We start from the raw sequence: 26,854 nt of genomic DNA on the forward strand, positions 1-26,854 counted from the left end.
ACCCGAGACAATCACTCACCCTGCATTTTATCTGCCTGCCTACTGGCCATCTCTTTCTTTTTCTCTCTCTCTCGCACTCACTCTCTTTCTCTCCCCATGATGAATGAACTGCCACGGAATAAAGCCAATCAGAGAGAGAAGCAAAAGACAAAAGACTAAAAACTACTGCGGAAAAAAACAAGCCTCAATAACCAACGGGGGCTTCATTCCTGTCCACAGCTCATCCGTTATAGCCAGTTTAGAAGGTGGGTGGCCCTAGCGGGAAGTGGTGGGGTGTGTGGCAGTGGGGGCTAGTTCAGCTCTGAGTGACCCCCCCCCCCCCGAACTGTGAGGGGAGTATAGGAGAGCAGAGGGGTGGGTTGGGTGAGACAGAAGGATGGGGTGAGGGTAAAGAGGAGAGAGGAAGAAGAAAAAAAAAGAAACTGGATTGCACTTTGTGGAGAATGTTTAGTTTAGTTATCAAAACAAAAGTATTGTAACAGATGGGGCCAGCTGCACCTTGGAAACAGCATAAAAGCCGGCCGGGAGAGCCAAGGGAGCTTATTAGGCTTATAGGAGAGCCAGAGGGAGACTGATGGGCCTCGCAGCCGTGGACACACACTTCAGTGCTGCATGGGGAGATATAAAAGCCCTCTCACACACAGCGTCCAGCGTCACTGAAGTGCTCCATTTGACATGGGTGTGGGTTTCTTACCACAGAGAACGCTTCCTCCAGGACACCAAAGGACTCAGCTTGAAAGATTTTAAAGAAAAAAGAAACAGTTGGTTTGGACAGCATGTGACCACAGAAATTGCCTGTCTTTGAGGATGGATGTTTTCTTGGGCAGACAGGTTTTTGGGGTTATTTAACCGACAGGTTTTTGGGGTTATTTTTGTTATGAGAATGCTAATGGTGGACAGGCACTGTCAAGCTGTTTGCAGAGGAAAATACCAAAATGTTTTTGAACTCTAACTGTTATTGTGACTTTTGCTGCTTTTGATCAAGTTTTTCATATTTTTTTAAATGATCCACAATTTATCCAAACCAAACATTGAAAAACGGAAGCATTGAGCGAAGATGGACTCCTCATTCACCTCAGAGACGTTTCACAATGCGGGGTCGATAGCTGACCCCACCACCAGTTATGTGGACGAGGACATGTATCTGCAGGAGGATCTGGATGTGTTCAGTGTGACCATGGCTGTTCTCTACCTGGCTGTGTGCATCGTAGGGCTGGGCGGGAACACCCTGGTCATCGTTGCTATCTTAAAGCTGGACAAGATGGCTTCTGCCACCACGGTGTACATCTTCAACCTGGCCCTGGCCGACGGCCTCTTTATGGTGGGCCTCCCCTTCATCGCCATGCAGAATTTCCAGAACCACTGGGCATTCGGGGACCTGGCCTGCAAGCTGGTCATGGTCCTGGACGGCATCAACCAGTTCACCAGCGTCTTCTGCCTGACCGTGATGAGCATTGACCGTTACATGGCGCTGGTTGACCCGCTGCGGTTCGCCCGCTGGCGCACGCCCAGGCGGGCCAAGATAGTCAGCGGCTTCCTGTGGCTGTTCTCTCTGTTGCCTGTCCTCCCCATGACCATTCATTTCTCGGCTAGGGACGGCCTGTGTAACCTGGACCCCCAGGTGGCTTCCGACTCCTGGTGGCTGGCCTTCATCACCTACACATTTGTCCTGGGCTTTGCTCTGCCCTTCCTGGTTATGATTGTCTCCTACACCGCCTTGGTGGTCACACTGAGGACCCACCGCCACCAGGCCAGCTCCCCAGGCCAGGAGAGCCCTCGCCTGGAAACCCAAGTCACCAAGATGGTGGTGGCGGTGGTGCTGGCATTCGCCGTGTGCTGGCTGCCGTTCTATGCCTTCAACTTCTGCTCGCTGTACCATACGGACCTGGTGCTGACCTTCGCCAGGTGCTTTGAGTTTGTTGTGCTGTTGTCCTATTCCTGGAGCTGTGCCAACCCCATCCTGTACGCCTGCCTCTCAGAAACCTTCGGACGCCACTTCCTCACCCTCCTCTGCCCCACYAAGAGGTTTCCCAGTGTGCAATGCAACCCTGACACGGAGCGCTATGACCTCAACGATACAAGCGGGATGGGCAACAGTGCGGTGGCATAGAGATTCCTGAAAAACATTGGAAACTTTTTTTATGTACGCCAACTTTCCCTTTAAATTATGACATTTTATTCTGTGTCTTTGGACATGTCCTTTGTATACAAAGGAGGTTGGTAAAGATTAGTGTGTTTTTCTATACAAGTGTTTCTACATACACTTCTGTACAGCTGTTTTTCTACAGGATAATAGGTTTTCTATTTCCGCACCGCTCTGACTTGTTCTCTAATTTCATTTCTAATAAGGCTGCGGTGAGGCCCCGCTGCTCTATCACACCACTGTAATTCGATTTTCCATAACTAATTAAATGAGGAAYAAATTCTGTGACAACCGAGAGACAACAACAGGTGGCATGTAAACAAGATGGTAGCTACAGTATGTGCCGCTGGCCAAGACAAAGATCTCCCAGAAGACCCACAAAAGAAGTACACTTAATGACGGCAAGTTTGCTATGTGTCCGTCTCTCTAGCAGGATCGTGTCATTGAGATGGCGGCGGCGGCGGGGGGGGGTGGTCATGTAATGGATTTGCCTTGTTAGTGTCCTGACCCGCCATAGGAACACTTTCACATCAACTTTGTCTGGACATTTTCAGTGATGTCATGGAAGTCAGCTCAAAGATGTTTTCTTTATGGGAAATTCTTCCTACAGAACTGTTTGGGGTGAGATACAAAAGACAAGTAGAAAAGGTGTTCGGTTCATCCCAAGATTAGTCCTATATTGAATGTTCATTGAGTAAGAATGTTTATACTGTAACTACGGATGTTTTTTACTTATTAAAATGGTAATAGAGTGAGGTTTTTCCTGATAAAGGAAGATGAATGAAACATGAATTACTTTATGGAAACTTTATGATCGAGCAACTGATTCTTTATCAAGACAATGGACAAAGAAAATACAAGACAGAGAGGGATGGAATAATCATCTTTATCATCATTATTAAAATCATAATCATCACTGCCATCGTCATCAACTATTTTTGTTGTAGTTGCTTTCATGTTGAATTTAACGCGCAACCTATTGTCGTGTTAAATTAGTTTCACAATTTACAAATAATGTTTATGGATACGTATTACATATTGCTGATTGAATCTCACCTACTCACTACAGTATCGTCACCTTTCTGTTTTAAATATTAAATCACACGGGAGAAAAGTAACTGATGGAAATTTGCATTGAAAACATACAAATCACAATTATGTGTTTTGTCTTCTTTAGGTTCATTCCAAAAATGATTAATCTGTGAGGCTCAAGTTAAACTACTTAGTAGCATGCGTGTATGACTGTAGCCTACCTGGTATATAAACAGTTTACTTGTGGTGGATTGTGTGGTGAAGTCACATTATGAGAGAGGCTCTGACTAGGGTTGCAAAGGGAGGGTATATTACTGGAAACATTTCATGTTTACCAGTAAACTACCAGAATTTTGGTAACTTTCAAGGATCGTATGTAGTCTATCACAAGACATCTAGTGACCCTTTTTGGTACTTCAGATTATCACAGGTGTCTGTAATGATCTCTGGCCCTCTGTGTGGCCTTATCACATGTAAAATATAGGAAATCATTGAATAAGTTGATTTTAAAATAAAAAATAAAATTTCAAAGCTGTAAAACATGATCCTAAATATAAACCTTAAATTTAATATGAGGGTTTCAGCATGAAATATCCTACATTTTTTATTTATTTTACTATGTCAATATGTATTGGTTGTCAATATTTTAGCATCAAACTGGTGGCAGTTGTGAAAAAAGTCAATAGTTGGAAGAGTTGCAGAGTTAATTGAAAATAATGGCTTTGTTGATTAGATGCTTTTTTCATTAATTAGGTTATTTTCTCTTGAACCATATAGTCTACAGTGTATCTATTAGAAACTCATGGACAATATGTACACAGATGAAATATTATATATGAATGTTTTTTTTTAAAAGTTATTCAAGTATAAATTACCAAAGTTACAATAGATTGCCATAGATTATCTGTTAATTACCAAAATTACTGAAGATTCTAGTAACTTTTGTAAATTATCAGTAGCTTTGCAACCCTAATTCTGACCAAGTCTCTGTTACAATTAGTGGTTCTCTGTGAAGCGTAGTCTGGAGCTGCTTTGAGTCTAAAGTGTAAGACCTGCTAACTACCCACTGGTTAAATCAAAGTTGTTTCCACATCATTTCAATTACATTATGTTGACCCAATGTGGAATAGACGATGAATTGACATCTGTGTCCAGTGGGTAGCGACTTGGGCTAGAGGTGTCTGGCAAGTGGACTATGTTTAAGAGGCAATGATATGTGTAGCCGTTTACAGAAAAGTTTAAAGAGGAGTTGACGTTCCACTGGCTAAAAAAGTGTTCCTTTTCAAGGGTTCACTGACAGATTTCAAACAAGTGTAAATTGTCGCTTATTTTTTAATTACATTTTTTTAAACAACTTCTTATTGCAAAGGGAAGATATTCAAAAAGATTTGGAAGCTTTCTGCCTGTCCATATTTGAGGGACAATGAGGAAGAAATAAAGTGAACCCACACAACTGGACTCCATAGCGGTCTGTGTGTAGACGTGGGCCCCCAGCCCTCGGAGCTCGAGGTAAAGGGTTGACGGTCAATGACACATAGCCACGCTTGATCAATATCGAGGGCCAATGGGGGCATGTTTGCTTAATGCGTCATCATTCTGGGTTTGAACAACATGAAAGGGAGATCAAATTCTTGACTGTGGCTCCAAGGTCGTACAGGTGCAATTCTATGATGTGCAAATCCATAGGAATTATGGGTATCTGAAATTGGGTCATTAGAGGTCACTGCATTTAAAACGTTTATAAGATAATCCTACTACAGGCTTGTTATTTCTGCTAGATGCGATCCAACCCTGTTCAGTAATGAAAGGCTGCTAACTGTCTGTGAGAGACTGCAGTAAAGAAGAGTAATGGCCGCCATGGGAGTGTAGGTGGGAAACGAATCAATAAAGTTAAATGACACGATTTATGTCTGATAGCTGTCAGCACGTCTTTATCAATAACTCTCTCTTCTCCTCACACACCACACACACACACACACACACACACCCACACACACACACACAACACACACACACACACACCACCACACAACACACACACACACAACACACACACACACACACACACACACACACACACACACACACACACACACACACACACATCCCATTGGGCACACACTGATTGATCAACGTTGTTTCAACGTAAATTGTCAACATATGTGGACGTGGAATCAACATGGAAAATACATTGGATAAATTTTTTTTTTTAAACATATAATTTCAACTAGCATGGTAAACATTGAAACAAGGCAGCAGTAAAGATGCCGTCCCCCATGAATGATGCAGCACTCACCCTTGGGTCAATTAAAACATTGCGTATGACTAACACATTCAGTTAATTATTAAGCTCCCGCCATGGGCCAATCAGTGTAAATTCAATGCACATTTGTGGCCTGCTGGAGGTCATTTTGCAGGGCTCTGGCAGTGCTCCTCCTGCTCAAAGGCGGAGGTAGCGGTCCTGCTGCTGGGTTGTTGCCCTCCTACGGCCTCCTCCACGTTCCCTGATGTATTGGCCAGTCTCCTGGTGCGCCTCCATGCTCTGGACACTACGCTGACAGACACAGCAAACCTTCTTGCCACAGCTCGCATTGATGTGCCATCCTTGATGAGCTGCACTACCTGAGCCATTGTGTGGGTTGTAGACTCCGTCTCATGCTACCACTAGAGTGAGAGCACCGCCAGCATTCAAAAGTGACCAAAACATCAGCCAGGAAGCATAGGAAGCTGAGAAGTGGTCTGTGGTCACCACCTGCAGAATCACTCCTTTATTGGGGGTGTCTTGCTAATTGCCTATAATTTCCACCTTTTGTCTATTCCATTTGCACAACAGCATGTGCAATTTATAGTCAATCAGTGTTGCTTCCTAAGTGGACAGTTTGATTTCACAGAAGTGTGATTGACTTGGAGTTACATTGTGTTGTTTAAGTGTTCCCTTTATTTTTTTGAGAAGTGTATTACTCCAATTTAGGCACTCCTCCTCCTCTCTAATCCTTACATCTTTTATGGTTCGACAGGAAGACGAAGTGATAGGGTAATAAAGTTTCAGATGGATAACTTGAAGTATGAGCAAACTACACGACATTTAGTGTAAAGTCACCCAGGTACATTTGGGCAAATCGTGAAGGAGACATTTACATTCACTTTACATTTTTCTGCAAGAATATCGTCWTCTGTATACTTGGACTTTTTATTTAGCTTTTCCAGTATTAGTAGCCATATTATAAGTTCAACATTTGCAAAACAACCAGTTTTCATAACTCTCCATATTCTTCTAATATTTGTTCAAAATGAAATGCCTTGCTATTGCACAAGGTTAGCAGCTACATACCGGAGTATCTGGAAACCCCCCAGATACGGGGTTTCCGGATACTCCCGTAAAGCCCAGCTCATTGGCTATCTAGCTAGCTTTTTTTGACAACGATTGGTGCTTATTTGGAAAAGTTACAGTCGATCAAGTGAAGACCGCCCGCGTCGTCGGCGTGCCATGAAGGCGTCGCTCTCTAACCAAATTTGGTGTCCTATAGGATATACTACACCCCTAATGATATAGTGAAGTCTGGTTACCTTCTAGGATCTCGGAGGAATAAATACGAATGTGATTTGACTGGTTGAAACAACATTTAGGGTTATATTTTCACAGATTCCGTTCTTTGCAAATTGAATGAGTGGAAATACAAAATCGATCGTGCATGCTATATGGACCTTTTTGAAAAATGATTTATCTAACAAAACGACACAAAACGACACTTCATGTTATCTCTGGGACCCTTTGTATGATAAATCAGAGCAAGATTTCAGAATGTAAGTACACATTTCACCTTCAGAGGTGAATTTATCAAACCTATCGTGGTGAAAAAAGTGTTTTGTTGTTAGGAGCTCTCCTCAAACAATAGCATGGCATTTTTTCACAGTAACAGCTACTGTAAATTGGACAGTGCCGTTATATTGACAAGAGTTTAAGCTTTCAGCCGATATAAGACACTTATATGTACCGACATTTGTTGTTTCTCTAAAATCTGCGATCGTGACACAAGCCGCTGCATGATTTACAACTGTCCCGTCGACGGGACGCCGATCCCTATTAACTTCTGATGTTAAAACCAATCTCTATCACTCCTCAGATACTATACTTCAGAGTATAACAATGTCCCAAGTTTAACCCAGAATCCAACAATGTGTTATAAATAAAGTTTGATTTGATTGTCCTATTCTTCAACTTAGATTTTCGGTTGAGATGGAGATGTGAATCCAACATATTTCTAACTTGTAGATTACATTTGATATCAAACAACCATCCTTCATGTACAATACAATATCCAAAGGTAAAAGTGTATTATTAATATCATGCATTTGGCGTCCTATTGATAGGGCTAATGGTGACTACTTCTAAACTTTTCAAGAGCCAATCAACTATGGATGAATGATAGTGTACCTAGCTACACGTTGAAATGATGGTGTCCTTTGGGCAAATCAAATGTCAATGTAGCCTACATAAGTCCAACCTCACTCCGAATGTACTTTCACGTACAGTTTCTGTAAGAAAAGTTAGTTACGCAATGTGATTTAGGTAGTAGACGCAAAGAAGTATGAACGTGATCCATGTCTAAATGTGATGGCTCAGCTAAGACAAACACAGCTTATTTCTAAAGCTAAGCACGGTACATAGTGGTAGGCATCTGGATGGTGGACTTGTACTCACTGAAGTGCATCACCTGTCCTATACCAGTAGGAGTCACTATTCAGGAAGAAGTCATTGGGCTGTGGCCTCATATTTTATTTCAATATGCCTCTTTATTTGTGTTGATATCGTGACGTTAAAAACAATCCCTCTGGGCACAGAAGTCAATTCAACGTTTATTCCACGTTGGTTCAACGTAAATTTCATTGAAATGACATGGAAACCACATTGATTCAATCGGTGTGTGCCCAGTGAGATGATATTGATGCAAACACACCATTGATTCAAACATACCAAATAAAATATGTCTAATCAAATCTGAAATTAAACATAATGTCTACCACCCAATCAATATAGGATAAATGTTTTTATTTTTATTTTGTGAAATTGTCAACGCAATTTATGTACATAGTTCTGATGATTATGTTGAAATTAGATTGACTTAACCTGACTAATAGGTTGTTACATCAATATATTTAAGTTGAAATCTTACCCTAATTACATTTTTCACAACGCTGGTTGAAATGAGATGAAAGCAGTACTGGTTGAAGACTTTTTTTTCAAATGATATGAATTGTCCACGTTGATTCCACATCACAGTACATTGACAAATGATGTTGTAACAACATTGATTCAACCAGTGTGATCCCAGTGGGATAGCGTCTCATTTTTCATCCTCAAACAGATTAAAAATAATTTACCAAAGACCCGCTCTGAATATCATATCCCAACATAGTCTGAAGAAGATAAACATTCTTTCATATTCTAGTCACAACAAAACTCCAAAACTGGGCTTATCACTAAGCTTTGTGGTACTGGGTTCCCTGAGTGAGGCTGACTCTCACACTGATAACAACATTTCTCCCAGGCAGGCTATGTGATCCCTGGGTTTGTTGTTCTCATGGAGGGCCTGGGGGGGGGGGGTCCTGGTAGTTTACTACATGTTTTTCTCAGGCAACAGGGAGAGAAAATCCCTCCTCATTACAAACAGATATGACAGCTTTAAACGTCTACCTGTGCAACAGGAAGCTATAGAATAAACAAGGAAATCAATTAAATGTTCAGCCATACTCCTCTACACTACCACTAGCTTTAAAACCAAGAATGGAGGTATGGCATCGCAACTGCTACTTTTTGATTCATTGACATTTGGTCTGCATATTCCTGGAAAACATCTATCACTCTATCCTAAGGGTCTGTACTGTTTGGAGAGTCAATGGATATCATGGTCATGACGATATCGTAATCCTTGTGTGTCCGGATCCAGAGGTGTCAGAGACAAATCACAACATGTCACTTCGCTATCTCTATATCCTCTTGACGCGCCACACTCTCTGCGGCGTGCTGCGAGGGCAGACAGAGCGGAGAGAATCAATGTCATGGACGTGGGGAATGAAAAAGCACAACAAAACAACATGGCTGCAGATGACCTGAGATGGGAAGATGTGATGTGTCCACTACAGCACAGCGGGGTGTCCTTCAGAGGTAAAGGAGTCCCCCACTCAGACTTCTGGAACAAACAGCCATCAATCCTGGTTCTAGCCCCCACACATCCACTCAAGCATCCTTACAAACAACTGTCAGTGGTTATGCGATAGATCATGGGGGAAAGAAGACGACATAAACAAGTAATCCATCTCATAGCCTGCGCAATATCTGGAACTGAAATGGCACATTAAAATACTTTCATTTTAAAGTTGGCAAGGCCACCAATGAAGGATTGGAAGCTTCAGGGTGCAAAATTACTGATCTCAAAGCCTTGATATTTTTTAAATACCCACGTTTCGTGGAATATCTGTGATATATAATGGTGGTAGTCTGTTGGTCAGGCAGTGACAGGTTTGACATGTTTATTAAAGTCATTTTTGGAGGTTTTGGAAATCAGCTAAAATAATAAAGTTAAGAGCATACCCAGCAAACCAAAACGGGTTCTGTTCATGTTTCCTGAACATTTCATTACGTTGTGGGAAAGGTGTAAGAACATTCCTCGGCAACACTTGGACAGTCCATCTGTAGACGCTCTAACCCTAGCCCTAACCCTAAACTCTAATTCTAAACCTAACCCTAACCTTAGTAAGCAGTTGCTTATCAACAGATGGTCATATTATCAACAAACTATCTGTAGAACATCTACAGATGGACTATCCGCCCTATCCAAATAAAATGTGAACCATCCCGCCCAAAAAGTTAGAATAACACAAAATAAGTCCAGTTTTGTTGATGATTATAAACTGGGTGGTTTGAACCCTGAATGCTGATTGGCTGACAGCCGTGGTATATCAGACCGAATACCACGGGTATGACAAAACATTTATTTTACTGCTCTAATTACATTGGTAACCAGCTTTTATAATAGCTCATGGGGCACCTCGGGGATTTGTGGTAAGTGGCCAATATACCATGGTTAATTAAGGGCTGTGTCCAGGCACTCCGCTTTGCATCATGCGAATGAACAGCCCTTAGCTGTGGTATATTGGCCATGTACCACACCCCCTCGGGTCTTATTGCTTAATTATACAATGTTGGTATTGTGTAATCACCAAGAATGTTAACAGATCATATTTGGCCTTGCTGCTATTAACACACTGAATAACTGATTCATACATGGGAAAACAGACAGACAGTCAAAAATGTWATGAAATAAGTTTGTTTTAACGTATCTGAGCATTGTAAAAAAAGATCAGGAAATGATTTATATTTTGCACTAAACTACTTCCATGTGCACTGAGTGTACAAAACATTAGGAATACCTGTTATTTCCATGACATAGACTGACCAAGTGAATCCAGGTGTAAGCCACGATCCCTTATTTATGTCACTTGTTAAATCCACTTCAATCAAAGTAGATGAAGAGGAGACCGGTTAAAGAAGGATTATTAAACATTGAGACATGGATTTTGTATGTGTGCCTTTCAGAGGGTGAATGGGCAAGACAAAAGATTTAAGTGCCTTTGAACGGGGTATGGTAGTAGGTGCCAGGCGCACTGGTTTGAGTGTGTCAAGAACTGCAACGCTACTGGGTTTTTCATGCTCAACAGTTTCCCGTGTGTATCAAGAATGGTCCACCACCCTAAGGACTTCCAGCTTACTTGACACAACTGTGGGAAGCGTTGGAGTCAACATTGGCCAGCATCCCTGTGGAATACCTTTCGACACCTTGTAGAGTCTATGCCCTGAAAAATTAAGCCTGTTCTGAGGGCAAAAGGAGGGGGTGCAACTCAATATAACAAAGGTGTTCTTTATGTTTTGTACACTCAGTGTACTGAATGTTCAGGTGACATTTTTGGAACAATCATGTCATAACATCACATGTTGTTCTGGATGATGTCTCCATGAACATAAGCAGAACATTCGTGTAATGTTTTAATTTAATTGAATTCAGACACACGGTCACTTTCAAGATTATTGGCACCCTTCATAACGATGAGCAAAAGACCATAAAATAAATATTACAAATACTGAGCTATATTGTATGCTCAAAAAAATAGGGGAAAATATTTAACTTTATAATAATACAATTGCTCAAAAGATAAATATTTTGTTTAATAATACAAACAAATCTCTAAAGGATAGGTGTCAATACTTGGCACCCCTAAAGATTCTTATGAATAAAATCAAACAAAATTAAATCTGCATTAACATCCTACTTTTCTAAATTCATCTCAGTTTAAGGAATTGTATTGTGGCTTTCCATGGCTTCCTGTTTCACTGGGGTCTAAACATTTTGTAACACGCATGTAAAATCCATTTTGGCAAAGAACTCACAAGCAAAAAGAGACAAACACCATGGGACCACGCAGCCATCATACCGCTCAGGAAGGAGGACGCGATTCTGTCTCCTAGAGATGAACGTACTTTGGTGTGCGAAAAGTGCAAATCAATCCAGAACAACAGCAAAGGACTTTATGAAGATGCTGGAGGAAACAGGTACAAAAGTATCTATATCCACAGTAAAACGAGTCATATATCGACATAACCTGAAAGGCCACTCAGCAAGGAACCGCCATAAAAAAAAGCCAGACTACAGTTTGCAACTGCACATGGGGACAAAGATCGTACTTTTTGGAGAAATGCTCTCTGGTCTGATGAAACAAAAATAGAACTGATTGGCCATAATGACCATCGTTATGTTTGGAGGAAAAAGGGGGTGGCTTGCAAGTTGAAGAACACCATCCCAACCGTGAAGCACGGGAGTGGCAGCATCATGTTGTGGGGGTGCTTTGTTGCAGGAGGGACTGGTGCACTTCACAAAATAGATGGCATCATGAGGTTGGAAAATTATGTTGATCTATTGAAGCAACATCTCAAGACATCAGTCAGGAAGTTAAAGCTTGGTCACAAATGGGTCTTCCAAATGGACAATGACCCCAAGCATACTTCCAAAGTTGTGGCAAAATGGCTTAAGGACAACAAAGTCAAGGTATTGGAGTGGCCATCACAAAGCTCTGACCTCAGTCCCATAGAGAAAATGTGTGGGCAGAACTGAAAAAGCGTTTTCTGTGAAAGCAAGGAGGCCTACAAACCTGACTCAGTTACACCAGCTCTGTCAGGAGGAATGGGCCAAAATTCACCCAACTTATTGTGRGAAGCTTGTGGAAGGCTACCCGAAACGTTTGACCCAAGTTAAACAATTTCAAGGCAATTCTACCAAATACTAATTGACTGTACGTAAAGTTCTGACCCACTGGGAATGTGGTGAAAGAAATAAAAGCTGAAATAAATCACTCTCTACTATTATTCTGACATTTCACATTCTTAAAATAAAGTGGTGATCCTAACTGACCTAAGACAGGGAATTTGTACTAGGATAAAATGTCATGGAATTGTGAAAAACTGAGTTTAATTGTATTTTGCTAAGCTGTAAACTTGTATGTAAACTTCTGACTTCAACTGAATATACTGAACAAAAATATAAACATAACATGTAAACTATTGGTTCAAATTTTCATGAGCTTAAATAAAATATCCCAGAAATGTTCCATACGGACAAAAAGCTTATTTCTCAAAATTGTTGTGCACAAATGTATTTACATCCCTGTTGTTSAGCATTTCTCCTTTGCCAAGATAATCCATCCACCTGACAGATGAAGAAGCWCATTAAACAGCATGATCATTACACAGGTGCACAGAGATACCGTGACGAGATCCTGAGGCCCATTGTCATGCCATTCATCTGCCGCCATCACCTCATGTTTCAGGATGATAATRCAAGGATTTGTACACAATTCCTGGAAGCTGAAAATGTGCCAGTTCTTCCATGGCCAGCATACTCACCAGACATGTCACCCATTGAGATTGTTTGGGATGCTCTGGATCGACGTGTATGACAGTGTTCCAGTTCCMGCCAATATCCAGCAACTTCGCACAGCCATTGAAGAGGAGTGGGACAACATTTCACAGGCCACAATCAACTGCCTGATAAACTCTAATCGAAGGAGATGTGTCGTGCTGCATAGTGCAAATGGTGGTCACACCAGATACTGACAAATATTTTAAAGGTATCTGTGACTAACAGATGCATATCTGAATTCCCAGTCATGTGAAATCTGTAGATCAGGGCCTAATGAATGTATTTCAATTGACTGATTTCCTAATATGATATATATAATATATAAAATACGAGCCGAAGGGCGAATGTCAACCTTGGAAAAACGTACTACCCTCCCCTGTGCCAAATAAAAAAAACACTGCTATTTTGGACCACCCCTCCCCCTCAGTAAATGTCGATCTGTCCCTAATTGAGTGACTGTCAGTGACTGACATACAGTCTTGGCCAAAGGTTTTGAGAATGACACAAATATTCATTTTCACAAAGTCTGCTGCCTCAGTGTCTTTAGATATTTTTGTCAGATGTTAMTATGGAATACTGAAGTATAATTACAAGCATTTCATAAGTGTYRAAGGYTTTTATTGACAATTACATGAAGTTGATGCAAAGAGTCAATATTTGCAGTGTTGACCCTTCTTTTTCAAGACCTCTACAATCCTCCCTGGCATGCTGTCAATTAACTTCTGGGACATCCTGACTGATGGCAGCCCATTCTTGCATAATCAATGCTTGGAGTTTGTCAGAATTTGTGGGGTTTTGTTTGTCCACCCACCTCTTGAGGATTGACCACAAGTTCTCAATGGGATTAAGGTCTGGGGAGTTTCCTGACCATGGACCCAAAATATCGATGTTTTGTTCCCCGAGCCACGTAGTTATCACTTTTGTCTTATGGCAAGGTGCTCCATCATGCTGGAAAAGGCATTGTTCGTCACCAAACTGTTCCTGGATGGTTGGGAGAAGTTGCTCTCGGAGGATGTGTTGGTACCATTCCTTTTTCATGGCTGTGTTCTTAGGCAAAATTGTGAGTGAGCCCACTCCCTTGGCTGAGAAGCAACCCCACACATGAATGGTCTCAGGATGCTTTACTGTTGGCATGACACATTACTGATGGTAGCGCTCACCTTGTCTTCTGTGGACAAGCTTTTTTCCGGATGCCCCAGACAATCGGAAAGGGGATTCATCAGAGAAAATGACTTTACCCCAGTCCTCAGCAGTCCAATCGCTGTACCTTTTGCAGAATATCAGTCTGTCCCTGATGTTTTTCCTGGAGAGAAATGGCTTCTTTGCTGCCCTTCTTGACACCAGGCCATCCTCAAAGTCTTTGCCTCACTGTGCGTGCAGATGCACTCACACCTGCCTGCTGCCATTCCTGAGCAAGCTCTGTACTGGTGGTGCCCCGATCCCACAGCTGAATCAACTTTAGGAGATAATCCTGGCGCTTGCTGAACTTTCTTGGGCACCTTGAAGCCTTCTTCACAACAATTGAACCGCTCTCCTTGAAGTTCTTGATGATCTKATAAATGGTTGATTTAGGTGCAATCTTACTGGCAGCAATATCCTTGCCTATGAAGCCCTTTTTGTGCAAAGCAATGATGACGGCACGTGTTTCCTTGCAGGTAACCATGTTGACAGAGGAAGAACAATGATTCCAAGCACCACCCTYCTTTTGAAGCTTCCAGTCTGTTATTCTAACTCAATCAGCATGACAGAGTGATCTCCAGCCTTGTCCTCGTCAACACTCACACCTGTGTTAACGAGAGAATCACTGACATGATGTCAGCCAGTCCTTTTGTGGCAGGGCTGAAATGCAGTGGAAATGTTTTGGGGGGATTCAGTTMATTTGCATGGCAAAGAGGGACATTKCAATTCATCTGATCACTCTTCATAACATTCTGGAGTATATGCAAATTGCCATCATACAAACTGAGGCAGCAGACTTTGTGAAAATKTATATTTGTGTCATTCTCAAAACTTTTGGCCAGGACTGTACAAGACAAAAACTGCTGATACACAACAATATTTCGAATTGCACCTGGTTGTATTCTACTTTTCTTACTCTCAATTCTTACTCTCAATTGAGACCCCGGCTGAATTCCTTCTTTAAAAAAAAAAAAAAGTTAACCTAGTGTGCAATACATGCCCCAYGCGGAAGAAGGTGCTTGAACAAGGGGAACTTTCTCAGCCGCTTTTGACAGAGATCGTTCAGAAGATGCTTGTCCTCCAGTGTTCACTATAAACTCTGGATGCGCAGAGTCTCTCGCGCTGTAGCTCTCGTGTAAACAGAGAAAATGCTCCGTCTAGTGACTGACCCAACCGTTTCCATTAAGGTCATTAGTACGAGCACATATCCTCCCTAGAAAATATCAGAGCGAGGAACTCTTAATGGCAGTTTCCTTCACGCAGGCGGATGGACACTGACGCACATTGGGGGAGTTTGGTGAGGAGGGAGGAGGGGCGAGAGCATAGCGGATCGGCAGCTCCATCTGCATGCAGAGATGAAACCTGCAGCAAACGCGCACTCACCCATCATCCAATTCCACCGAACGCAGCAGTGAGTGAGTGCAACGCTCATCAGCGCGCTCTCCTTTGCTGCGCTCTCCTTTGCGCTTCAGTCGTCCTGCTAGAACAGATTTGGCATTTGCTCGGGTCGTTGATTCAGCGCCAGTAGGCTACTTTTGGATACATCAGTTACTCAAAACGATCTACAAATGATTTACACATTGTTAATTGCTATCTGAGGTATTTTAAAGAAAAAATTGAACATATACTGTAGCCTATTGCCTATTTGACATATTACACATAACTGTTAGATATGTGGTGATGACCGTCACCACTTTGGTGCACAAGATACCACTGTGCGTAATGGGAGGACAGGTGTATGATACTTTAATAAGTGGAAGCCACGGGGCAGAATGCTGTCTTCCCATGGATTTTCACTGATGCCCAGAAGTGGAAGTCGGAATACTCTTGGCTGAAATAACACCTTGTCAAAATGGATCTAATGTGGCGTCAATTTTTCACAATAAAAGGTAAGTTTAACCTACATGAATCTTGAAATTGTACGTGCTATTACCAAACAATAAGTAAATTAATTGTGATAACCAGTCGTCAAAGGTTAATAGGCCTACCAAACGTGTAACCAATGTATATTTTTAATCGGACATGGATATTTCTTTAGTTCAATCGTCACCTGTTCAATTATGTTATCTGTATTAAATTATAACAGCGCACCTGTTATTTTATATTCTGATCAAGATTAGGCAATTTGTCGTGCGCATGTGTGCGCCATTGTGCACGCTGTTGAATTGTAATGCCCCAAATGTATCCGTAATTGTCCATTGTTGAAATTCCAACCGCCATGTAGTACTTGACATATGACATTAATTGAATGTTAGTGTCTACATTTGGTGGCCAAACAGAGGAACCAATAAATGATAACACAAAATAACCTCCCCACCAGCAATATTGACAAAAATATCACAAATTGAAGACTTGTTTGGCGTGAGAACTATTTTAGAATGATAGAAGACAGAATAATCATAACCATCTTGCATTTTAGAAGGCCAATATTTCTGCATAAAATATGCATATAATCGATACTGAACCAAAGAGTTGTCTAATAATATCATAGTTAATACTTTCTAACATTTGTCTATTGGCTACGTTTTAAATATATCTAGAATATTACAAAAAATCTAACTCTAAAGAGAATTGCTGGCACAATTCTTTTCGAAATGTGAAAAAAAAAAATGGTCAAACAAAAAATATATATGTACGTGTAAGCTATATACAATGCCATGAATAGTATTTGCTCCCTGTCTAATGTTCTCTATTTTTGCATATTTTTGATAATGAATGTTATCAGATCTTCAACCAAAACCCAATATTATATAAAGGGAACCTGTGTTTGCAAATAAAATAAGTATCATATGTTTTTGGTTATTTATTTTATTAAAGTTATGCAACACCCAATTCCCTTGTGTGAAAAAGTAATTGCCCTCTTACACTCAATAACTGGTTGTGCCACCTTTCACTGCAAAGAGTGCAACCAAATGCTGTTCCTGTAGTTGTTGATCAGTCTCTCACATCACTGTGAAGGAATTTCGGCCCACTCTTACATGCAGAACTGCTTTAACTCAGTGACATTTGTGGGTTTTCAAGCATGAACTGCTCATTTCACGYCCTGCCACAACATCTTAATTGGGATTAGATCTGGACTTTGACGAGGCCATTCCAAAACTTCAAATGTGTTGCTTTATAACCATTTTCGTGTAGACTTGGTTGTGTGTTTTGGATCATTGTCTTGCTGCATGACTCAGCTGTGCTTCAGCTTCAGTTCACAGACGGATGGCCTGACATTCTCCTGTAGAATTCTCTGATACAGAGCAGAAATCATTGTTCCTTCTATTAAGGCAAGTGGTCCAGGTCCTGAGGCAGCAAAGCATCCCCAAACCATCTCACTACCGCCATGATGCTTGACCGTTGGTATGAGGTTCTTACTGTGGAATGCAGTGTTTGGTTTTCGCCAGACATAATGGGACCCATCTCATCCAAAAAGTTGACTCAACTTTGCCAAAAAAACAACAAAAAAACACCTGGATGATCATCAAGGTTCTTGGAAGAATGTTCTATGGACAGATGAGTCAAAAGTAGAACTTTTTGGACAACATGGGTCMCATTATGCCTCTGCATTCCACAGTAAGAAACCTATACCAACAGTCAATCATGGTGGTGGTAGTGTGATGGTTTGGGGATGCTTTGCTGCCTCAGGACCTGGAATAAGTATGGAATTGTTGTTATTTGTTCACTCAGGTTCCCTTTATCTAATATTAGGTTTTGGTTGAAGATCTGATAATTCAATATCAAAAATATGCAAAAGTAGATCACATTTGAAAGGGGGCAAATACTTTTTCACAGCACTGTATATGTAACAGTATAACTTTAAACCGTCCCCTCGCCCCGACACGGGCGCGAACCAGGGACCTTCTGCACACATCAACAACGGTCGCCCACGAAGCATCGTTACCCATCGCTCCACAAAGGCCACGGCCCTTGCAGAGCAAGGGCAGGGACCTACTTTAGTCTCAGAGGCAAGTGACTTAATGATTGAACGCGTAAGCGCGTACCCGCTAACTAGCTAGCCATTTCACATCCGTTACACTCACCCCCCTTTCAACCTCCTCCTTTTCCGCCCAGAGCCCAGTGATCCGGGTCAACAGCATCATGTAAACAGTATAACTTAGTACGTCCCCTCGCCCCGACACGGGCGCGAACCAGGACCCTCTGCCATCAACAACGTGCCGCACGAAGCATCTTTACCCGATCGCTCCACAAGCCACGGCCCTTGCAGAGCAAGGGGAAACCCTACTTAAGTCTCAGAGCAAGTGACGTAACTGATTGAAACGCTACTAGCGCGTACCGCTAACTATGCTAGCATTTCACATCCGTTACATATCACTGAGTATAAAAAACTGAAGAGAGTCCTGCTCTTTCCATATGACAGTGACCAGGTGATCCAGGTGAAAGCTAAGTCCCTTTATGATGTCACCTGTTAATCCCTTTAACAGTGTAGATGAGGGGAGGGACATGTTAAAGAATGATTTCTAAGCCTCGGACATGGATTGGTGTATGTGTGCCATTTAGAGGGTGATGGGGAAAGACACAAATGTAAGAGTGCTCTTGTGACGGGGGTGGTAGTAGGTCAGGGTAGCACCTGTTTGTGTCAAGAACTGCACACGCGTGGGTTTTTTCACGCTCAGCAGTTTCCCGTGTGTTATCAGAAGTGGTCCCCACCCACAGGACATCCAGCAACTTGACACAGCTGTGGGAAGCTTGGATCAACGTTGACAAGCATCCCTGTGGAACACTTTCGACGCGCTTGTTGAGTCCTTAACCTATGAATTGAGGTTGTTCTGAGGTTGTAGAATAGTAGATACAAAGAGACTTTTGAAATTTTGGGGTTGCGCATCAGCAGTTTTCCTTTGTTATAGGTTCAGTCATTGACAGTCACTCAAATAGCCCATGTCAGTTATTTAATGTTTTAGCTGGCTAGACTAGTCCTAGTGTAGCTGGCTAGACGTGACTGAGTAGAGAGCTGGGCTAGAGCTAGACTAGTTAGCGGCTGGGCTACAGGACTAGTTAGCTGCGAGTAGTAGCGCGTGGCTAGTACTAGACTTAGTTAGGCTGCGACTTAGACATAGAGCTGCACTGCGTTTAGCTGGGCTGTAGACTAGCTAGTTATGAGTGGCGTAGACTAGACTGAGTTACGTGAGGTGCTGACATGACTAGTTAGCGCGCTGGCTCGACTAGATGTTACGTGGCTACGCTAGACTAGCGCTAGACTTACTAGTTAGCTGGTAATAGACTAGTTTAGCTGGCTGATAGCTATTAGCCTGGCTAGACATAGCTGGCCTAGACTAGCTGTTTGGCTAGACTAGACTAGTTAGCTTGACTTAGACTGAGTTAGCTGGTCTAGACTATTGCTAGGACCTAGACAGTTAAGCTGCTAGACTAGTTAGCTGGCTAGACTTAGATGTTAGGCTGGCTAGACGTAGGATGTTTAGCTGGCGTAGACTGAGCTATAGTTGGCTGGTGACTTGTTGTGGCTAGGCGTAGTTAGCTGGTAGACTGGCTGTTAGCTGGATAACTGGCTAGTTAGCTGGCTAGACTAGACTAGGTAGCTGGCTGACTGTGTAGCTGGCATGATATTTAGGTGGGTAGAACCTTTGGGGGGGGAAAGCTTAAAGTTGTTTAGGGTGAGGTGACGGTAGTTAGCTGGCTAGACTAGACTAGTTAGCTGGCTAGACTAGACTAGTTAGCTGGCTAGACTAGACTAGTTAGCTGGCTAGACTATCTAAACTAGTAATCATGGCCAAATTACTGATTGGGCATGCAGGGCACGTGCCCAGGGGCCCTGACCKCCAGGGGCCCCCATAGATTGTTTTTGTAATTTGCATATTAATATGTCATATTAACATGGCATCAGTCATGGCAAAATGTGTAGAATTACAGGAAATTAGCTGTTAAACTGCAACCAAACAAATTCTTTAAAGCAAATGTACTTGTTTATCTTTTGTTAATAAAATTGTTTTTCTGCTAACAGATCCCTCTGTACATATTCAATTCGTTTTTAATCCTGGTTTTGAGCTAATGTGAGTGTAGCGGCTAATTTTATAGCTAATAGGCTATGTCTTAGTAGATCGACGGAGGTGAATGAAGCTACCTCAACCAATGTGATAATGGCCGGGGTCATTGATGCTTGATTTTGCTGTTGTCCAAATAGCATTTTTGAGTTTTTAAACTGTATAGAAATGCAGTAAATGAGCTTCAACTGTCTTAACAAACCTCTAAAACTCAGACCCTGGCTACAGCCCTGCTGCCACTGTCTCTGACCAGAGCGCTACAGGTTTCCCATGCAGTACAAGCTGCTCATCACCACCAATCCAATAGAGGACCTGTGTTTGCACAATAAACCTAGATCCACAGATAGCTTTATGCCCAACAGAAATAACAGYATGAAATCCTGACATTTTCCCTGCGCATGTGTTTTGTTTTTCCATTTTAAATCAATTCTCAACAAACATTATTTTGGCATGGTCTGGTCCTTATCATAAAACAAACACCTTTGCATTGGAGAGTAGTTTCATTACACTTGAGAATCCATGGGTGTTTTTCAAAGGGTTTCACATCAGCTCGGTGCTGTTAGTTCAACACAGGGGTTTGAAGTCCCAACCATTCAACACATTTAAATGAAAACACAAAAAGCCCTACAGGAGGAGTGTGGAGTCCTGCAAGTCCTATATTGTGTGGGGACCTATAAATTAAGGGCCAGGCTTTATTATGTAACTTAATGTTGAGTGAAAGCCATAGAGTAAACCATTATATAGCAGGCTCAGTTACCATGGTGCTTTGAAGGAATGTATTCTCCCTCGTCATTGAGTTTCTCTGTTCTCACCCACTGTCTCCATTCTCTCTCTGTACTGTACACTCAGGTGGGATGTGAGATTAGTGTCTTCAACCCTGAAACAGACCCAACCCAGCCCTCCTCTGTCAGTATGGATCCCTGGCCTCTCCTTCCGTCACCCCCCAACCTCTCCCTCCCCGAGCCCCTGTACTACGACAGCTACTTCCCAGGGAACGAGTCTGACCTGGGGTCCCGGAATGACACTCCGGACGAGACCCACCAGGCCTTCGATAAGACCAGCTCCGTAGTCATCACCTTCATCTACTTCACGGTGTGCGCCGTAGGGCTGACCGGCAACACCTTGGTGATCTATGTTATCCTGCGCTACGCCAAGATGAAGACGGTGACTAATATCTATATCCTGAACCTGGCCGTTGCCGACGTCCTCTGTATGCTGAGTTTACCTTTCATCGCCATGCAGCTGGCCCTGGTCCACTGGCCCTTCGGCGCCGTACTCTGCCGCCTGGTCATGACTGTGGACTCCCTCAACCAGTTCACCTCCATCTTCTGCCTCACGGTCATGAGCGTCGACCGCTACCTGGCTGTGGTCCACCCCATAAAGTCCACCAAGTGGCGGAAGCCACGCGTGGCTAAGATCATCAACCTGACCGTGTGGGGAGTGTCCCTGCTGGTCAACCTGCCAATCATGATCTTCAGCGGTCTGATGCCCAATAAGAACCAGGCGTGGGTGTGTACCATTGTGTGGCCAGAGCCTCAGGAGAACTATCAGACGGCCTTCATGTTCTACACCTTCCTCCTAGGTTTCTTCCTACCGCTCATCGTCATCTGCCTCTGTTACCTGCTCATCATCATCAAGGTGAGCCCCTCCTCCCTGTTCATGGTGTTTTATTTTCAAATTCACTTTATTATCTTTATTATTGCCGACGTCTTTGGTCAAGTTCTCCGTTCTGACATACTGGAACCTGTTATCTATCTACCTGTTGCCTGTAACCATAGCGATATGTACAGTTGTGGCATCTAAGAAGGTAGTATCACCAATAACAATGGATGCATCCCCTYTCTCCCCGTCCAATAGGTAAAGTCGTCAGGCATGCGCGTGGGCTCCACTAAGCGTAAGCGTTCGGAGAGGAAGGTGACCAGGATGGTGTCCATCGTAGTGGCCATGTTCGTGCTCTGCTGGCTGCCCTTCTACGTGTTCAACGTCACCTCGGTGACTGGCACCATCGACACCACGCCCGTCCTCAAGAGCACCTTCGAGTTTGTGGTGGTGCTAGGCTACGCCAACAGCTGTGCCAACCCCATCCTGTACGCATTCCTGTCAGACAACTTCAAGAAGAGCTTTCAGAACGTTCTGTGCTTGAAGAAGGTGGCGGGCCTGGATGAGGCGGAGCGCAGCGACAGCCGAATGGAGCGGACGCGCATGGTCAACGACGTCACCGCGGAAATGCACAACGCCGCGCTGCTCAATGGCGAGCTGCAGACCAGCATCTGAGTGTATGTGTGGGCTGCTTGTGTGTCTCCTTGAGCAGATGGACGGTGTGGAGCAGTTAGGACTGCTCATATTAAAAGGCACTCTTCTATATTCTCCTGTACAGCGGCCCAAACACCAAGGGGATTCAGGCTTTCCCAAACTCGCCCCCCCGGGTGCATCTTTTGGTTTTTGCCCCTAGGACTACACAGCTGACTCAAATAACCAACTCATCATTAATCTTTAGTTATTTGAATCACCTGTGTAGTGCTAGGGGGGGGGGGGAACAGATCGTGCACCCAGGCGGGGCCCCGGAACCGAGATTGGGAAACCCTGCATTAGAACACATCTGCTAAGATCCGTCTCAGAAAAGCAAAGACAGAGATTGAATGGAGGAAGATGAAAAACAGGTCTCTCATGTTTCATTGACAGGGATTGATTCGTACTGTCTTGATCAGGATATGAGAAAGCACACTTTTGATAACGCATCTTATTTATTGATCAGGAAAGATGTTACTCTCCAAGCCAGATGTCCTCTGACTGAAGCTGGAGACTTGAGTTTTGCATCCAGGATCATTGATTCTCCGACTTCAAACGATCTTGATGTTGTACATAGACATGGTTTTCTGTGATGTGTTTTTGATCTCCTCGTAAACCCCAGTTTAGCTTAGATCACACCCCATGTTAACTTCCCCTTGTTACTACCATTCGTCTGTAGGCAGTTATCAAGATCATTACTCTGATTTATATTTGGCTCAACCTTTAGACGCTAGCACGGCCAAGCACACACACACATTCACGGTCTCCGAGATGGGCTGTTCATATACTGTGTACAGTTTATAATCTGGTATGACATTTTCTCTTCTGCTGTCAGCACTAGTTGGCTTAAAGGCGATATGCTCCTAGCATAACCAAGCTGTCGTGGTGCCAATCTTGTTGATACTCAACAGGAGGAGTTGTGTTTCAGCATCAGTTCTATGCTGTCAGAGTGACCCTGATAATTTCTGAATGAACAGTATTGCATCACTGAGAGAGCTACAGCTGCAGTCTATTGGTTGGTAGAGAGATGGGTGCATTTCACCACCACAGTCCAAGGGCAATGTTATCTCTCTGAATGTGTACAGATGGGGAATCCATGGTTCTGTGTACTTGACTGCCTTCCTCTGTGTGTGTGTGTGTGTGTATGTGTGTGTGTGTGTTCCCTGGAAGGCCTCACCATGTTAGGGTGTGTGAGCCACTATTTTCACAGCCCATTAAAAGGAAAGATTCACCCATTTTGAATGTGATATTGTTTTGATGCATCTCTGAGTGATGTTCTATCAATTCCCGGGGACTTTTCATGTGTATCTGAGCTACTGCCGTTCAAGCAGGCAGAAATCCACCCCGTATGACGTAGCACTGCGAAAAAGTCGTTCTCGCGACACTGGAAGTTAATAGGAATACGACTTTTAGATGGCGAAAACGTCTATCATACTTGTCAGATTTCAATACTGACCGATGCCATAACACAGGAGGTTGTCTTCTATCGAATGAGCCATTGATCATATTTTTGCGATATTCCTACCTCGAGAAATGTTTAATTTAACAGAGGGTCCACCACATTTCTCCTATTTGTCTGTCTCTTCAGTCCAGGGTGCATTGCATGATGCTGTTGCATGGCCATTGAGAATGTCAGACTCCACTCTGCGAGGCACATCGATCTGCAGGTCGAACATTGGAATATTAGTCCAAAAACAATTGAGGGGGGAGGTGATTTTACAGCAAACTAGCTACTTTACATGCTGATATTGACTTTGGTATTATTGTGTGTAGCTTTATTTGCTAGCTAGCAGCCTACCTAGCTAGCTAGCCAGCCAGCCCATAGAGAGAGCATTGCGGGTTTTGTAGTCGACTTGAGCTGCAACAGATTTCCACATGTTGCTACCAACCTTATTAACACGACAAAATTAAACATTTGTTCACAAAAAAAATTCTCACGTATTAGTGGTTTTCTTTAAGATGGTGACATCAAGCGTTGTAATTAGCATCATTATGCCAGAGGCAGTGGAACTCTCTCCCTCATGTACAGTAAATTAGGTCGACCTGTACATAAATTTAACCCAAGAGGAGGAGGGCGTAGGATAAAGACATATAGGATCAGGAGGATGGAACCTCAGCCTTCTCTCAATGTGTTGTTCAGTTGTGAAGGGCTAGAAGCTGCTGTCACTATCTTGTTCCTGAACACACACACAGATACAGACTGACACAGACGAAGTCCCAGACACCTTGAGGAGAACAGGTGGTGTTTGTATGGAGGAACTGTCTACACTCTGCCTCACCCAAAATGTACTTACAAGAGGGCAAAGAGGGCCAATAAGGACATACATTCTTCTACAGTAAGCACCTATTGTCCTGTTTGTAGGAGCAATGTCTCTCTTAGTCGCTTGCTTTCCTTCAGTTTGCAAACGGTATGCACAGTGTAAAATATTGTAAAATTACATGTCATAATTTGTTTGTTACATGTGAGTTCTCAGATGGATGATATTTTATACTGGTCTTTCATAATACAGGGCAGTGTGTGTGTGTGTGTGTGTGTGTGTGGTGTGTGTGTGTGTGTTGTGTGTGTGTGTGTGTGTGTGTGGTGGTGTGGTGCTGTGTGTGTGTGTGTGTGGTGTGTGTGTGTGTGGTGTGTGTGTGGTGTGTGTGTGTGTGTGTGTGTGTTGTGTGTGTGTATTGGTTGGCTCTTCTATCCTTGTGGGGACCTAAAATCCCCAAAAGTACGACAATGGATACGGTAACTAACAAGGAAAATGCTCCCTCGTCGGGACATTTCCCACATCCCCATGAGGACAAATTCCATTAGAGGTTAGGATTATAATTAGAGTTAGAATAAGGGTTATGGGTTAAGGTTAGGTTTAGGGTTAGGGTTAGGGAAAATAGGATTTTGAATGGAAATACATTTTAGGTCCCCACAAGGATAGAACAAAATGTGTGTGTGTTGAGTTCAATCTCGATTGGCAGGGAGTCAGGGACTGCCACTTGATGTCACTCATAATTTCTGTCGTCATGACTCACTACGGTCGCTAGGGTATGTACTGAACACTGAGTCGATGTGCACACATTTATTTATCTAGCCCATTCATTACGGCGTACCAGCTGTGGCAGTGTTCCAAAAAAATCTACTTCATTAGTGAATAAATGAACGCTCCTGAACCTTAAAGGAAACATTATAATATAGATGGTCATCTGGAGAGATGGCATAAGTACAGAACATTGTGTGTGTGTGTGTGTGTGTGTGTGTGTGTAATGATTGCTAACTAAACAAACTACCCACAGAGAGCGAGAGGAAGGGGTCGAACACGGTCGTACACTGTCCTCAAACACAGTCTTTTCCGTAGGAGTAAAAGCAGAGGTCAGCCCACACCATCCCCTTCATCGTGTCAAGCGTCTGTCTCTCAGGTTCAAGCGTCACAAGTGGTTCACCTCTAAATGACTCAGGGGCCGTACACTACTGACTGGCAGTCAAAGGAAGGAGCAGTTCTCATAATCAGATAGTGTTTTTCTCAATATCAGCTCCTCTTCTTGCTCTACAAGGTGAAATACMGCAACCTGATCCCAGATCTGCTKGTGCTCTTGCCAACTCCATTGCTGTYGTTGTCAAGCCAAACATGTTTGGCCTGACAATGAGTTTTCATGATAGCACAAACAGACTGGCAAATGCAGTTGATGCTAGATACTCTAGTACATGCAGTATCCTCACTGAAAGAGGCGAGTGAGTGTAGAGTGACTCGCACATCGTTTAATTTTAGCTGCAGGTGATGGGCAGGACTCGCAGGAGGTATGTTTGTCACYTAAATTTGATCAAGCTATGTAGTCTATTTATTCCTTCTTGATGAATACATGTTTTGTTGTTTCTCTGTTAGCCACCTTGCAGTTGTATGAGGTTGGCTTTAGGGAACGTATCTCCCAGCCWCATAACTACCCACTGGGCACACACTGGTTGAAGCAACGTTGTGTTTCTACGTCATTTCAATGAAATGACGTTGAACCAACATGGAAGAAAAGTTGAATTGACGACTGTGCCCAGTGGGTAGCTACCAAGCTATTGAGACTATCAACAGTAGTGTACAGTAACTAAGTAAAGATCMTTTGAAGTACTACTTAAGTCATTTTTGGAGGTATCTGTACTTTACTATTTATATTTACTTTACTTTTACTCCACTACATTCTTAAAAGAAAATGTACTTTTTACTGCATACATTTTCCCTGACACCCAAAAGTACTCGTTACATTTTGAG

The 26,854-nt window shown here is 42.9% G+C and overlaps 2 protein-coding genes across 2 annotated transcripts; both read left to right on the forward strand.

Moving 5' to 3' along the window:
- Positions 1–537: 537 nt before the first annotated feature.
- On the forward strand, positions 538–3,951 carry LOC111977631 (somatostatin receptor type 5-like). Its single transcript, XM_024007174.2, has one exon. The coding sequence runs from the start codon at positions 1,058–1,060 to the stop codon at positions 2,108–2,110; it is 1,053 nt and encodes a 350-aa protein (XP_023862942.1). The 5' UTR covers positions 538–1,057; the 3' UTR covers positions 2,111–3,951.
- An 11,723-nt stretch (positions 3,952–15,674) lies between these two features.
- Positions 15,675–23,201, forward strand: sstr2a (somatostatin receptor 2a). Its single transcript, XM_024008729.2, has 3 exons — positions 15,675–16,214; positions 21,177–21,965; positions 22,185–23,201. Exons 2-3 carry the CDS (start codon positions 21,240–21,242, stop codon positions 22,599–22,601), a joined length of 1,143 nt encoding a protein of 380 aa, XP_023864497.1. The 5' UTR covers positions 15,675–16,214; positions 21,177–21,239; the 3' UTR covers positions 22,602–23,201.
- The last annotated feature ends 3,653 nt before the right edge of the window (positions 23,202–26,854 follow it).

This window comes from Salvelinus sp. IW2-2015, linkage group LG18, assembly GCF_002910315.2.
Source record: "Salvelinus sp. IW2-2015 linkage group LG18, ASM291031v2, whole genome shotgun sequence".
Lineage (NCBI taxonomy): Eukaryota > Metazoa > Chordata > Actinopteri > Salmoniformes > Salmonidae > Salvelinus > Salvelinus sp. IW2-2015.